The sequence below is a fragment of the Dreissena polymorpha genome, chromosome 11 (genome assembly GCF_020536995.1).
Source record: "Dreissena polymorpha isolate Duluth1 chromosome 11, UMN_Dpol_1.0, whole genome shotgun sequence".
Classification (NCBI taxonomy): domain Eukaryota; kingdom Metazoa; phylum Mollusca; class Bivalvia; order Myida; family Dreissenidae; genus Dreissena; species Dreissena polymorpha.
The window spans coordinates 81,475,652-81,488,284 of NC_068365.1; the positions used below are offsets into that span (position 1 = coordinate 81,475,652).

The window sequence follows — 12,633 nt, forward strand, 5'->3', positions numbered from 1 at the left end:
TAATTAGGTAAGACACTTTCCTCTTTTATGGATTTTTTGTTTACAGAAGTATCTTTTTAACGAGTTGGAAAGTGTTGTCCCTTCGTAGCCTGTGTAGATTGTACGGCCTTATCCTATATGACACATTACATTACATACATGCATTTAGCCCAGTTTTCGCAGAAAGAGGCTCATTTTTTCCAGGTGTCTTGAACTTCAGTTTGATTTAGAGAAAGTGAAAAACAAGTGAGCTATCAAATGTTTAATAAGGAGCCAATTTATGTAGTTTCAATTGACTTCAGTTGCTGTTGAGCCATAAGCATCATTCAAATGATTAATTTGTAAACACTGTCAAGAAACTCTCAGACATGGCAAAAGACCGTCTCACTTAGCATTCCAAACAAGCCTATGAGGAGATAAAATTCACAGGCCAGTTGTAAATTTCACAGGCCTCAAATATAAGCGTTTTACCCAGGTGGGCATTAAGCATGGTAAAGTAAATTCAAAAAGAGCATTTCAATGCATGGCTGATTCAAGAATGGCCAAAAAAGAGCTTATTTTTTCAGTGTGAGGATAATATTTTCACCTTTAAAAGCACATAATTTACACATTAATCCATACTAATTATGTGATGTCTGTTGTTAATTAGATTGTCATTTGTCATTGTTGCTGAATATCGTTATTTCGTTTTATTGTCCTTCATCTTGGATGCATGTTTTTTTGTGCAACACTATGTAAAATTGTATCTGTCAGTCTTTCTTCAAGACAACTTTAGACGCTTCGTTAACCTTTGGAATCATTCTCCGAATTTATCGATACTGCAGTTTGATACTGTTGATTTGTGGCTGGGAACGACATTTTAACAGGGTTCGCATAGACCTTGAAAAGTGCTTGAAAATCAAGGTTTATCTTGAAAAGTGCTTAAAAACGATCTGGAGTGCTTAAAAGTGCTTATTTTCAACCTTAGCCTTGAAAAGTGCTTGAATTTGGATGGAACAGTGCTTGAAAAACGGATAAAAATATTTAATTTCCATGAGTCGGAAGTCTTAGTTTTTTTCATGACTTATGATGGTTTTTACGATCTGTTCATACGGGCAGGTACTACAGTACAGCCAAAGCGGAACAAACGTATTTCGCGATCCGCGGCGGCAAGGCGAAACGAGTCGATGCCGCGTCAGTCGTTGAAGCCGCGTCAGTATGCGGCGGCAAGTCGCATTTCGCCGCGAAACTTCGCATCTATCCGCCGAGGCATGCCGCGGTCCGCGACATGATGCCGAGTCGATGCGCATCATAAAATAAAAAAAAATCTTTTTAAAATTATTAGTTACATGTAGTTAACAAATGTTTAAAGAACATTTATAATAGTAATTAAAATCATAATAAATTTATTGTGCGCGGATTGTATTAGCATATACATGTAAGCATAGTTAATGTGTCTGGCCAATTAATTTTGTTTCCCACCCGTAGTGTATGTATTTCACACATAAACAAGGTCACGTAATTATGTTTTCGCACATACAAGTGGTCAAGGCTCCAGCATATGGTGGATTTATAAATTAATTGCATGTTGATTTTGCTATTAAATTTAAGCTGAGAAAATTAGCAGTGTGAAGCCACATCAATAATCAAGACGGTGACGACGTTTTTGTTGTTTTGTTAATTATCAGCTTATTATAACTATTGTTTGAATATGCGTATATAAACACGTTTAATTTTGTTCATATTATACAGTTAATATCGCTACTAATTACCCGATAATCCCGTATATTCCAGTTTTAAAGCAAATGCTGGTAAATATTTACGATACACAAACATTCTCGATATTTCCTTAAGTATCAAATACATTTTGGCATTTGTTACTATTTATAGAGATGATGAAATAACGTCTAATCGGGGCGTTTTTTTTCCACTGAACATGCGATTTACGCCTGACGTGATGTTCATGTATTTATACACAACAAAATACACCCAAACTTTCCAAACGACGTTATACATGTCTGCATAATTTTCGCGCGCTTTTTATGAAACAAAGGATATTTTAGCACTGTTTATTTGACGCTAGAATTTGTCAAAGGTCGCGTTAGCATTAAAATTCGGTAGTGTGTTTCGGATTACAAATTTAATAATGATAATCGAACGAAACATTAACCGTTGCGCGTAATTAATTATACGCTACACATACATGTATGTACATGTAGGTGATTATCTTTTCACTCGATCCGCCGCGTACGTATGCGGCGGATTTACTCCGCGAAAGAACGCGAGGTTAACACAGACTCGGCATCGTTGCGCGGATCGATGCCGAGTGCCACGGCGATACGCCACGTGAACACACCATTTGGCCGCCGCGTACTAATAATCTGGCCGTGGCGTAGCCGCGGATTATGTTTGTGCCGCGTAAGCTGTACTGTAGATCAGTACGGGTTGGTACGGGTTTTAGAACGTAAGGGAGGCAACTACTACTTATCTTCCGCCAATTGGTCTACTTCGGTTTTTGTTGTACGCATTATGCCATTACGGTGCTGACAAGTTGAAATATGCCAGTGAATAAGTGCATTTTTCAGAAAGGGTGGCTTTTGAAGTACCCATGGGTTGTTGACAATGCCGATTCTAAAGTCAAAGCATCTTGTAAAGAACGCAGAACAGGTATAGAGATCGACAGTGTGGGGGGATCGGCTGGCTAAATGCAGTTAGTCTGTGAAGCAAATTCATTTGGTTAACCCAATTCATTCAGACGTACTGCAAAAGACAAAAGACAAAAAAGTTGCACTTGACTGATTGACAAATAAATTAGATGATACTGTGATGAAACTGCAATCTATTTGAATGAGTGCAGACTCTCAGTCTGAACATATACAGTACACTATTGCATCTACAACAGATTTTACATGTACATGTGTACCTGCTGTAGAAAATTACTTAATAAGTATAATTTTTACAAGCCTCAATTAATACATGGCATTTTATATTGCCGTTGCGAGATTCTGTACATTTGTAGTTTTCTATTTTTACATCAGAATTAATTTGTATCAGATGCATAATTGTCTTTAACATTTTGTAGCAGCTATATTATACCACTGGAATATCTGTTATGAACATTTAGATTACATAATGATATTCAATACAAATAACAGGTTTTTTTGTGTATGTGTAATGCCTTGGTCAATTATTATATCATAATGAAATATCTTACTTTTGATTAACAGTTGTTACTGTAGCAGGGTAGTGCAGACTGTTGAACTTCACATAGAATGTTAGGCAAGAAGAGACCAATTTAGCAAAAATATTGTCAGTATTGGCCACAGAATAATATACAGTTTTCAGAATGTCGGACTAAAAAAGTGCTTGAATTTGGATTTTTTCCCTTGAAAAGTGCTAAAAAAGTGCTTGAATTTCATTGGAGAAAATCTGTATGAATCTTAATGTAATAAATACTGACCTGCTATCCTATAGCTTTTACCTATCTGGTCAAAAAATGACTTTCAGTTAAGCATATATTATGAAAGTGCTATACTGAAAAATCAAAATCTGAAATTTGAGCATCGGATTCCTAAAATTGACAAAGTTATTTCATTTTTTGTATTTGCATGTCAGAAACACTGATTTGCGCGATTTTGTATGAAATGACGTTTCAATACAACAAAATGATGTTTTAATTCTTCCAGTATTAGTTCATGTTATGCTGATCAGTTTGTGTTGATAATTACTCAATTGTGTGTGTATGGCAATGACAGTCATTAAGTATGACTTGCATATAATTAATTGTATGATTATAAAGCATTAATTCTCATAGTTGCCATGGAAACAAAAAATGTTCTTTTTTTAAATGTATTGCAGTCATTGAAATTGAGATTTAAATCTACAAGCAAGTCGGGCTAGAACTATTGCATACATGCCATACGTCCCGGATTGTCCGGGACAGTCCCGGAAATGAAGAACTTGTCCCGCTGTCCCAGAAATCTGTTAAATGTCCCGGAATTTACAAAATCCATATATACATGTACCTTATCTTAGGCTTAACTGCACCTCGAATCTGTGTATATCTGCAGCGTCTCCATGACAATGCCTACCCGAATAGGCAGACTACGCTACGGGTCAAAATCGATCAATTAACAGGGGTCCTGTTATCATATAGATTGTCTCACGTTCGCGGTCAAACCGAAAAGGCGGCATTGTTCAATGTGGTTGTTAATTGACTTTAATCTACTACGTCATTATTTCCCGCTGCGTAAGGGCAAAGGATAGTTGTTCACACATCTAAAGTCCAACATCGCTGAGTTTAAAATTAAAAAGCAGTATGTATTGTGAATTGATTTGAGTTGACGATCTAACGGTAATGTATTGTTGTATTTTTTATTATATAAATGTTATAAATGAATAAAGGCGTATCAACAACTACGCGTTACACACCAGTCTTAATAACAATAACGCAGTGACGTCACCATCTATGTTTAGAACGCTTACACTGAAAACACGTGGCTTGTATCTAGTAACGGAAGTAGTAATGTTAAATTTGACGTTAATAGATCAAGTGTATTTCGGATAGGCTTTCGAACTTTTGCAATTAACGATGCGAAACAAAAAAAACGTACCAAAAATGCATATGTCTATAAATATCGCTACATTTTATACATGTCCCGGAAAATCGGCAAAAGTCCCGGACAATTTAACTCAATGTCCCGGAATTGGTCTGAAAAATTATGGCATGTATGACTATGGGAATTTGAACAAGCCCGAGTCAAATTTTATAGGCCCAAACATTTTTGTTAAAAATGCAGATAAACATAACATAAAACATCCAAAGAAGCATTCATTTATTCAATCTTTAGAATACAATACAAATCTCTTATTAATTTCATCCTCATCCAAGTTAGTTTCCTCGTCATCTGAGCCCGCCTCTTTCGGATCCTGAAATAAGAAGAAATTAATTTCACACACGGATTTCAATCAAATCACAATTATAAATATATACATTAAGTTTAGGTAAAAAATTAGCAGAAAGTTATCCCATATATCCATGTGAAAGAGAGAGCAAACCTGAACCACCCGAAAATATATAAGCAATTAAGTGCCAGGTTATTCTACAAAAAGCCAGTTGACAAATGCGTCAATCACAGTTACCTCAGATTTGCATTCCTCAACGACGTACTTGAGTGACAACTGTTCGGCCATTACTCTCTGTGTCCCGAACGCAACGCAAAACATTTATTTTACATAATAGTAATCCGGGAATCACAAAAACATGCGCTTTATGCGCAGTAATCCAATTATCGGCTGATTGCCCAGCACGTGTGCGCAGTGTGTTAAAACATAAGCGGCTGTTGATTTAAGCGGCTCAAAACTTTGTTTACAAATATTGAAAATGAAAGTGGAACTCGTTTTCTGTTTAATGAATTGTACAAGCACGTCGGGCTTGTATAATAGGGGTTTCCTACAAGCCCCAAAGAAAAAATACTAGTTTTTTGCTGTCTGACTAGTGCGAATTTCGACGACTGGTATTGTCATTTTAAAGAATTTAAGACACAAAATAACAAGAAAATATGTTCTGGATAGCTATTTAACATCACAATCTTGTTTGTAGTAAACTAAATGTATGCATATTGTAAGAAAAAAGTTGTGCATTCAGAAATAAAACATATTGTATAGCAACGGACTTGAAACTAAAACAAACGACTGCTCATGATACAATTTCATGATATAATTTTTGTTGAGCATCTATGCTGTCAAACATTTATTTATTAAGCACTTCTATTTTATTGAAAGATTGATAAAATTAATGAAAAATAATAGTTGCTATGAAAACAATAATTTGTAAATTGCATATATATGCTACCAACAATGTTCTTACATTAAAAATACTATTAATCTGATCATACTTGTAGAAAGGAAATAATATTTACTCATTTCATACGTAGAGGTACAAAACATGCTTTTTAACTAATACAAAATTAAAGCAACAAGCACTACATATTCAATGGCAAGCTGCACCATAGAACTTGAAACAACAAAATATGTTCGTTTACTGGTAAAAAAGAGCATACCTGTACACATTACATGAACATATACGTCTACACATGTTCAGGAAAACAGCTTATCATAAGTATCATGGGAAAACACAAATTTAAGAAAATTGACATTTGTTAAAGGGAGACTATACGATTTTGATATGCGTTAAAATGTAATACATTGATAAAAATATGTTACAATAACACAAAAAAAAATAGGAAAGAAAAATAATACATTGGAGACGAATTTTATAAAATGCAGCAAAGACAAATTAGCAACCCGAGCCGATTGTGACGAAGATATTTTTCATACACACTTTCCTACAATAACCGAAGCATTTGTCTTTTTATAAGGATCGGAGTTAGTGTTTGTGTGTTGCATGAATAGATATCGTTGCAGGAAATTAAAATGATCCATAAAACTTAATTTAGATTCACATCGTACATGCATGATGTACATGCTGGCGAATTCGATTGTACAGACATTTTTGATTTCAGAATTAAATATCTTGCTTTTTAAAATAGTTTTCTAAAAATGTCTTCCAGTTCAATAACACTATCGGCTTTGATGGATCATTTATGCGTTGTGGAATGTTATGCCCTGACCGAGAAGATGCTTTAACTGTATTAGCAATGTCCTCCATACATTCAGCATCTGATGTGCGCCACTTAATTTTCCACACACCAAAGTGCCAATTCGGTGTGAATTTGGTATGTCCAAGTAACATCATGCTTAATGAAACAGACTCACGCAGACCTGAAATGATGTCAAAAAAATTAGTATAAATTGTTTAATCCCTTTCACAATGTTACAACCATAAAAGATTCAATCCAATATGACTTATACATTTTGTAATTGATGGAAACAATCGACCAAAGTGCTTACCAAATATTATAAAAAGTACAATTGTCTCTTAACACTTCACATAATTATACATTGAATATGGTTATATTTTGCAGAAAAACAATGACTGTTTGATTACCTGTCAACACTCTCCGCAAACAATATCCAAGAATGGTGTTGTTTTTATTCTGCCCGACAGCATTGTCAAAGTGAATCTGCATAAAAACATTGCTTTTTTTAAATAAGTAATATAATTTTCAATTGAGATTATTGCTATGAAAACATTTATGAATGAATGGACACATAGTTATGTAATGTTCAGCAGCAAAATGTACTAATATTTTTTATTTTTTTTAATAAATAATTAAAATAAATAGAGTAACTTATGTACATAAAGTAACAATTATTACAAAAGCAAAGCTGTATAAATAAAGTTAACATTTCCAATGAAAAGAAAAACACAATATTTTTATAAATCTCAGAGTGTATATTTGAGCAAATAATTACCTCTGCACGTTTTTCTTCATTGCCAAAGTGACAAAAATAATGGTGCACCAAACTTGTGATACAATCGTTACCTTTCCCAGGCATTTCGGACTCTTCAATCAGATAGAATGCTTGTCTTCCTGTAATATAATTTAATGTACATTACAAGACCTTTTTGAAATGAAAACTGGAAATAAAGTGCTTTTATTACACCTGCATACAAGATTTTTCACTAAAACAATGTATAATACAATTACACTTTCATTGTTAAATTAAAATTACAAAAAAAACTTGTAATAATGCAGTATATCAACAGGTGTAAGTCTAATAGTAATGCAGCGATTGTTCCCTTCTTTATAAAGTACCCGTAAAAGGTACTTTCCCGATTGAAGAAAAACTACAAAAATTCCAATTTTGTTCCTAAAGTGCATTTATCTGATAGTTGACAAATAAAATGAGCACTTACACTGAACATTTCAAGCCAAAATGAATGTAAATCAATATTTGAGTTCATTTTTGCTTTTAATACAAATAATTAAGACAAAACTGATTCCCAATTGGTAAATTTCATGAAGCAAATTTTCCCAATTTCAGGTTTTTTCCCGCTAATTTTTCCCAATTGGTATGGTACAGGTACTTTTCCCAGTTGGGGAAGAAAAATCGCTGTAGTGCAATGTTATAACAATTACATATTGTGAAGATATTTTAAACCAAGCATAACCATAACATACCTGTTCCTTCAGCGCACATCCCAAACACATGGCACTTTCTTGGTGTGGCAAAGTAGATCTGTCCCACTTGCATAGCGTGATGAGGGTAGTGCACAGACTGGGCAAAATCCCATGAGAAGTGTTGTGTGGCATCTAGTTAACATGGTTCTGCAACTGTAAACAAAATTCGCCCAATTGAATTAAGTGAATTATAAAATGTATATACCTGTACATATTTTAATAGTTGTTTCCCAATATGTGCAGCACCATATAAATGAATGTTCAGCATTTAAGACATCACAACAAGGCAAATTTCATAAAGCGCTGTTTTGAAAACAATTCATCACTAATGTTGTATTATTTGGATAACTGATCAACTTGTGCAAGCTCATTTAAAAATACGTAATCAGTTTGTGACAATTCGTATGGAATGGTAGATTGTTGAGAATAAATGTCACTATTTTGGCATGTCATTCTTTTAAAAACTTCACGTAACTGTCATTGAATCACAAACCAAACGACATTTTTAGACAACTTTTGTGTTAAAATTCCAATTATCACGTACAATCACAAATTGTAAAGCCAACCCAATTATAACAGTGGCAATAAACACTAGATGTGCTTCAATGAATATTGAATACATTATTTGCAGAAGAATTTCCTATTGTTTGACAGAAATACAACCAAAAAAGAAAGCAAAACTAACCTTTTAAAACAAGGAAGTTTATCCAGTAAATGCTGCGGTCACACCGTGCCGTAGTGTACGACGGGTTATTAATCAGCTATTGGTTAAACTATACTAATGTTTTCGTTAAAAAACCTTAACATAATCACTCCTAAGTTAATTCTTTGATTGCTTCGGAAAATAAATAAAAGAAATCAGATAATCTTCGCAATAAATGCGTGTGAAAATTACACGAAAAAGTTGTCACGACTTTGTAACATTTTTTCTCGTTAACAACGTCAGCGCCAAAGGGGTCAAAGTCTCGTTCCCAGACACATTTCATGAAATTTGACGAGAATGACCTTTTTATTTCCGGAAATATCATGAACCGGTAATCACAAAATATAATTGTTGTAAAAACTGCAAGACGGTTACAATATTTGGAAGCAAAAATTACCGGACAGTAAGTCCGACGATATTGCATTTCCCCATGTCTGCACTCTACATTCAAGGGCTGTGTGCTATTTCAGGTTGGTGAATGGAACATTCAGGGTCTGCCAAATGATGACCTGTCTGTACAGAATGGTATTATCACTACCAAGGCCACCAGATACCCTCTGCTGATAGACCCACAGGGCCAGGGAAAGAACTGGATCAGGAATAGGGAAAAGGAACGTGAATTACAGGTAACAATCAATAAGTACACAAATGGGTTGCATTTATCTTGTTGGTTTGTTTGATTGTTCAACAGGTTGGCTCGGTGAGTTTGTAGGACTACTAATTAAAGGATTGCGAGTTCAATCCCCTGCCAGGCCACATACTTGTGCGAGGATTTTCTTCTTTTCTACTGCCTTTTTCGCTTCTTCATATTTATTAATTAGATAGTCAGTGATCTTCCGATATACAATCAACCAAAACAATTTGTTAGATTGAAAATGCAAGCATTTGTTTTTGACAAAATTCAGCATGCATGTTAAAATACTCTCTCTTTGCTACCTTTCATGTACACATTCCCTGTGCAGTTGACATCTCTAAACCACAAGTATTTCCGCTCCCACCTTGAGGATTCCTTGTCACTGGGTCGCCCATTGTTGATTGAGGATGTAATGGAGGAACTAGATCCAGCCTTGGATAACGTGCTCGAGAAAAACTTCATTAAGTCCGGATCTACATTCAAGGTATTTGTGCTGCACATTCATCAATGCTTAAAATTATAATGCATTCGTATATTTAATATTACCTGTTTAAAAAAACGACTGTCCAAGCAGGCTTGCTGCAGTGGGCAGACATAGTTAATATAATTGTCCATAGCATAACTTTGTCCAGTATGGATGGATTTGCAAATAACTTGCCTTTAGTCATCGGTATAATGGAGTTAGAACCACGTCCAAGTACAAGGGTAAAATTCAAGGTTAAATATCAATTTAAGGAAATTAGCACTTTATACTTTGTCTAGTTCATCCAGAATGGATTGATTTTAAAGCAGCTTGCAATAAGTGATAAGCATGATAAGACAGAATTTCCAGGGCAAAAACAAGGATCCAAGGTCACATGTAAAATTAAGGTAATTTATAATTCACAATTTGTTTGGAAAGTGTTGATTGGCATATAAAGTAATAGTAAAATGGTACTTAAGCTTTGCACTAGCTGGTTTTATCAATACCCCTATAATTTCACAAATAACATCTGGTGTGTAAAATTGTTCAGAATCTCATATCTACGAGAATAATGCCTTCCAAAATAAAAAAAATATGTTTATTAGCAAGCAATTACATGTCTTTTTGGAATGCCTGGTGTATGTAATACTATCCAAAAGAAAAAAAAGTGAATTAGCAAACAATTACATGTCTTTTTGGGATGCTCATTGTAAGTGATACTTAAAACTTGTTACATACTGAAATATTCTATTTGTGAGTTATTTTTTGCAGTTATACTGTGTTTTTTATTTATGCCCCCGAAGGTTTCGGGGGCATATAGTGATTGCACTGTTCGTCTGTCTGTTCGTCCGTCTGTCTGTCACACTTTTTTTTTAAATGCTCATAATTTCTATGTCGCTTCAGATGTAACCTTCATATTTGGTATGCAAGTGTATATAGACAAGGCCTTTCCACATGCACACACATTTTTACCCCTTTCACCTTGACCTTGAATTTAGGCGTTTAGGTTTCGAAATCTGCATATAGGTTTCATAAAATGCTCATAAGAAGTACCTTCATATTTGGTATGCATGTGTATATGAACAAGGCCTTTCCATACGCACTCAAATTGTAACCCCTTTCACCTTGACCTTGAACTTAGGGACCACGATTATATTCGAAATCTGCATTTAGGTTTTGAAAAAAGCTCATAACTTCTATGTCGCTTCAGATGTAACTTTCATATTTGGTATGCATGTGTATATGGATAAGGCCTTTCCATACGCACACAAATTTTTACCCCTTTCACCTTGACCTTGAACAAAGGGTCTGCATTTAGGTTTCGAAAAATGCTCATAAGAAGTACCTTCATATTTGGTATGCATGTGTATATGAACAAAGCCTTTCCATATGCACACAAATTTTAACCCCTTTGACCTTGAACTTAGAGTCCTCGTTTAGGTTTCGAAATCTGCGTTTAGGTAACCAAAAATGCTTAATACTTATATGTTGCTTCAGATGTTACCTTCATATTTGGTATGCATGTGTATATGGAAAAGACCTTACCAGACACACACAATTCTTGACCTCTGTGGCCATGACCTTGAAGTTAGGGTCGGCATTTAGGTTTTGAAAAGTTGTTCTGTCTTACATAACTATCAAAGCTTTTTTGGGGGCATATGTCATCCTATGGAGACAGCTTTTGTTTTATTGTTGAAATAAAAATTTAACTCGAAATACATGGGGCCCATTGATTTCTTAAAAAAACAACAACATGTGCAATAAATTCATAAAACTATTTCTGTTGTAGGTGAAAGTTGGTGACAAGGAATGTGACATAATGAAGGGTTTCTATTTATACATCACCACCAAGTTGGCCAACCCAGCATACACACCAGAGGTAACATTTCCTCTCTGGTAAATCTACCACAAGTTGTTTTTCCATGAGACCTGTTATGTTAAATGGTTACCATTCAAAATTAAGAAAATGTGCATCTTTAATAATCCTCTTAAACATTTTAATAAAGATGTTAATATTTATACCCCACAGCACAATTAAGTTGTATGTGGGGAATATTAGATTAAGGTTGTCTGTCTGTTGTTTTGTTTTCAGATTTTTTTGTCTCAAACATACCCAGAAAACTATGAGAGGTATCAACATTTTACTTCATAGCCAGAAAGATCTATTTGATGGGGCACAATGATCATTACTTTGCATCTATGTTTTGAGTTATTATCTTTTGTTAATTTATGAAATATTAAATGAGGAAGATATTGCAAACTGTACTTGGTATAAACTTCATGGGTATGTAGATCTCAATAATGGGAAGGGCAATTCCAAGCAAGACAATGACAGTTATAGTTAGATATTCATCTTATCTGTATAATTCTTTATTATTGTTTTAATAGGTGAGTGCCAGAACATCCATTATAGACTTTACAGTCACCATGAAGGGCCTGGAAGACCAACTGCTTGGCAGAGTTATACTCACAGAGAAACAGGTAACAATATCAGCTCCATTCTTGGACAACTGGGCTTAATGCATGTGTGTAAATTGCAGTCTCAGATTAGTCTGTGTAGGCGGAGTATGTTGTACCACATTAGCCTGTGTAAACTGCACAGGCTTATCTCGGACGACACTTCGCACATGCATTTAGCCAAGTTTTCCAAGAATGACGGTCTCATGGACCGATACATGTGAGTTGTATCCCTTGTGGAATATTTTTTTTCTTAAATGTTAATTGTTGTAATATTTATTATATTGATTAATGTAATCATAGTGAAAACTCATTTTATTTACTGTAAAAC

The 12,633-nt window shown here is 34.6% G+C and overlaps 1 protein-coding gene across 3 annotated transcripts in view; it reads left to right on the plus strand.

The window, feature by feature from the left end:
- The window catches only part of LOC127850763 (dynein axonemal heavy chain 8-like), a 232,215-nt gene that overhangs the window by 171,288 nt on the left and 48,294 nt on the right, over positions 1–12,633 (plus strand). For all 3 annotated transcript variants that reach the window (XR_008035439.1, XM_052384053.1, XM_052384052.1), the window contains exons 71-74: positions 9,219–9,374; positions 9,711–9,866; positions 11,635–11,724; positions 12,234–12,326. Coding sequence is in view for 2 of the 3 variants with exons in the window: in XM_052384053.1 (XP_052240013.1) it covers positions 9,219–9,374; positions 9,711–9,866; positions 11,635–11,724; positions 12,234–12,326 (495 nt within the window). In the remaining variant the exon portion in view is untranslated. The remainder of the gene's footprint in view (positions 1–9,218; positions 9,375–9,710; positions 9,867–11,634; positions 11,725–12,233; positions 12,327–12,633) is intronic.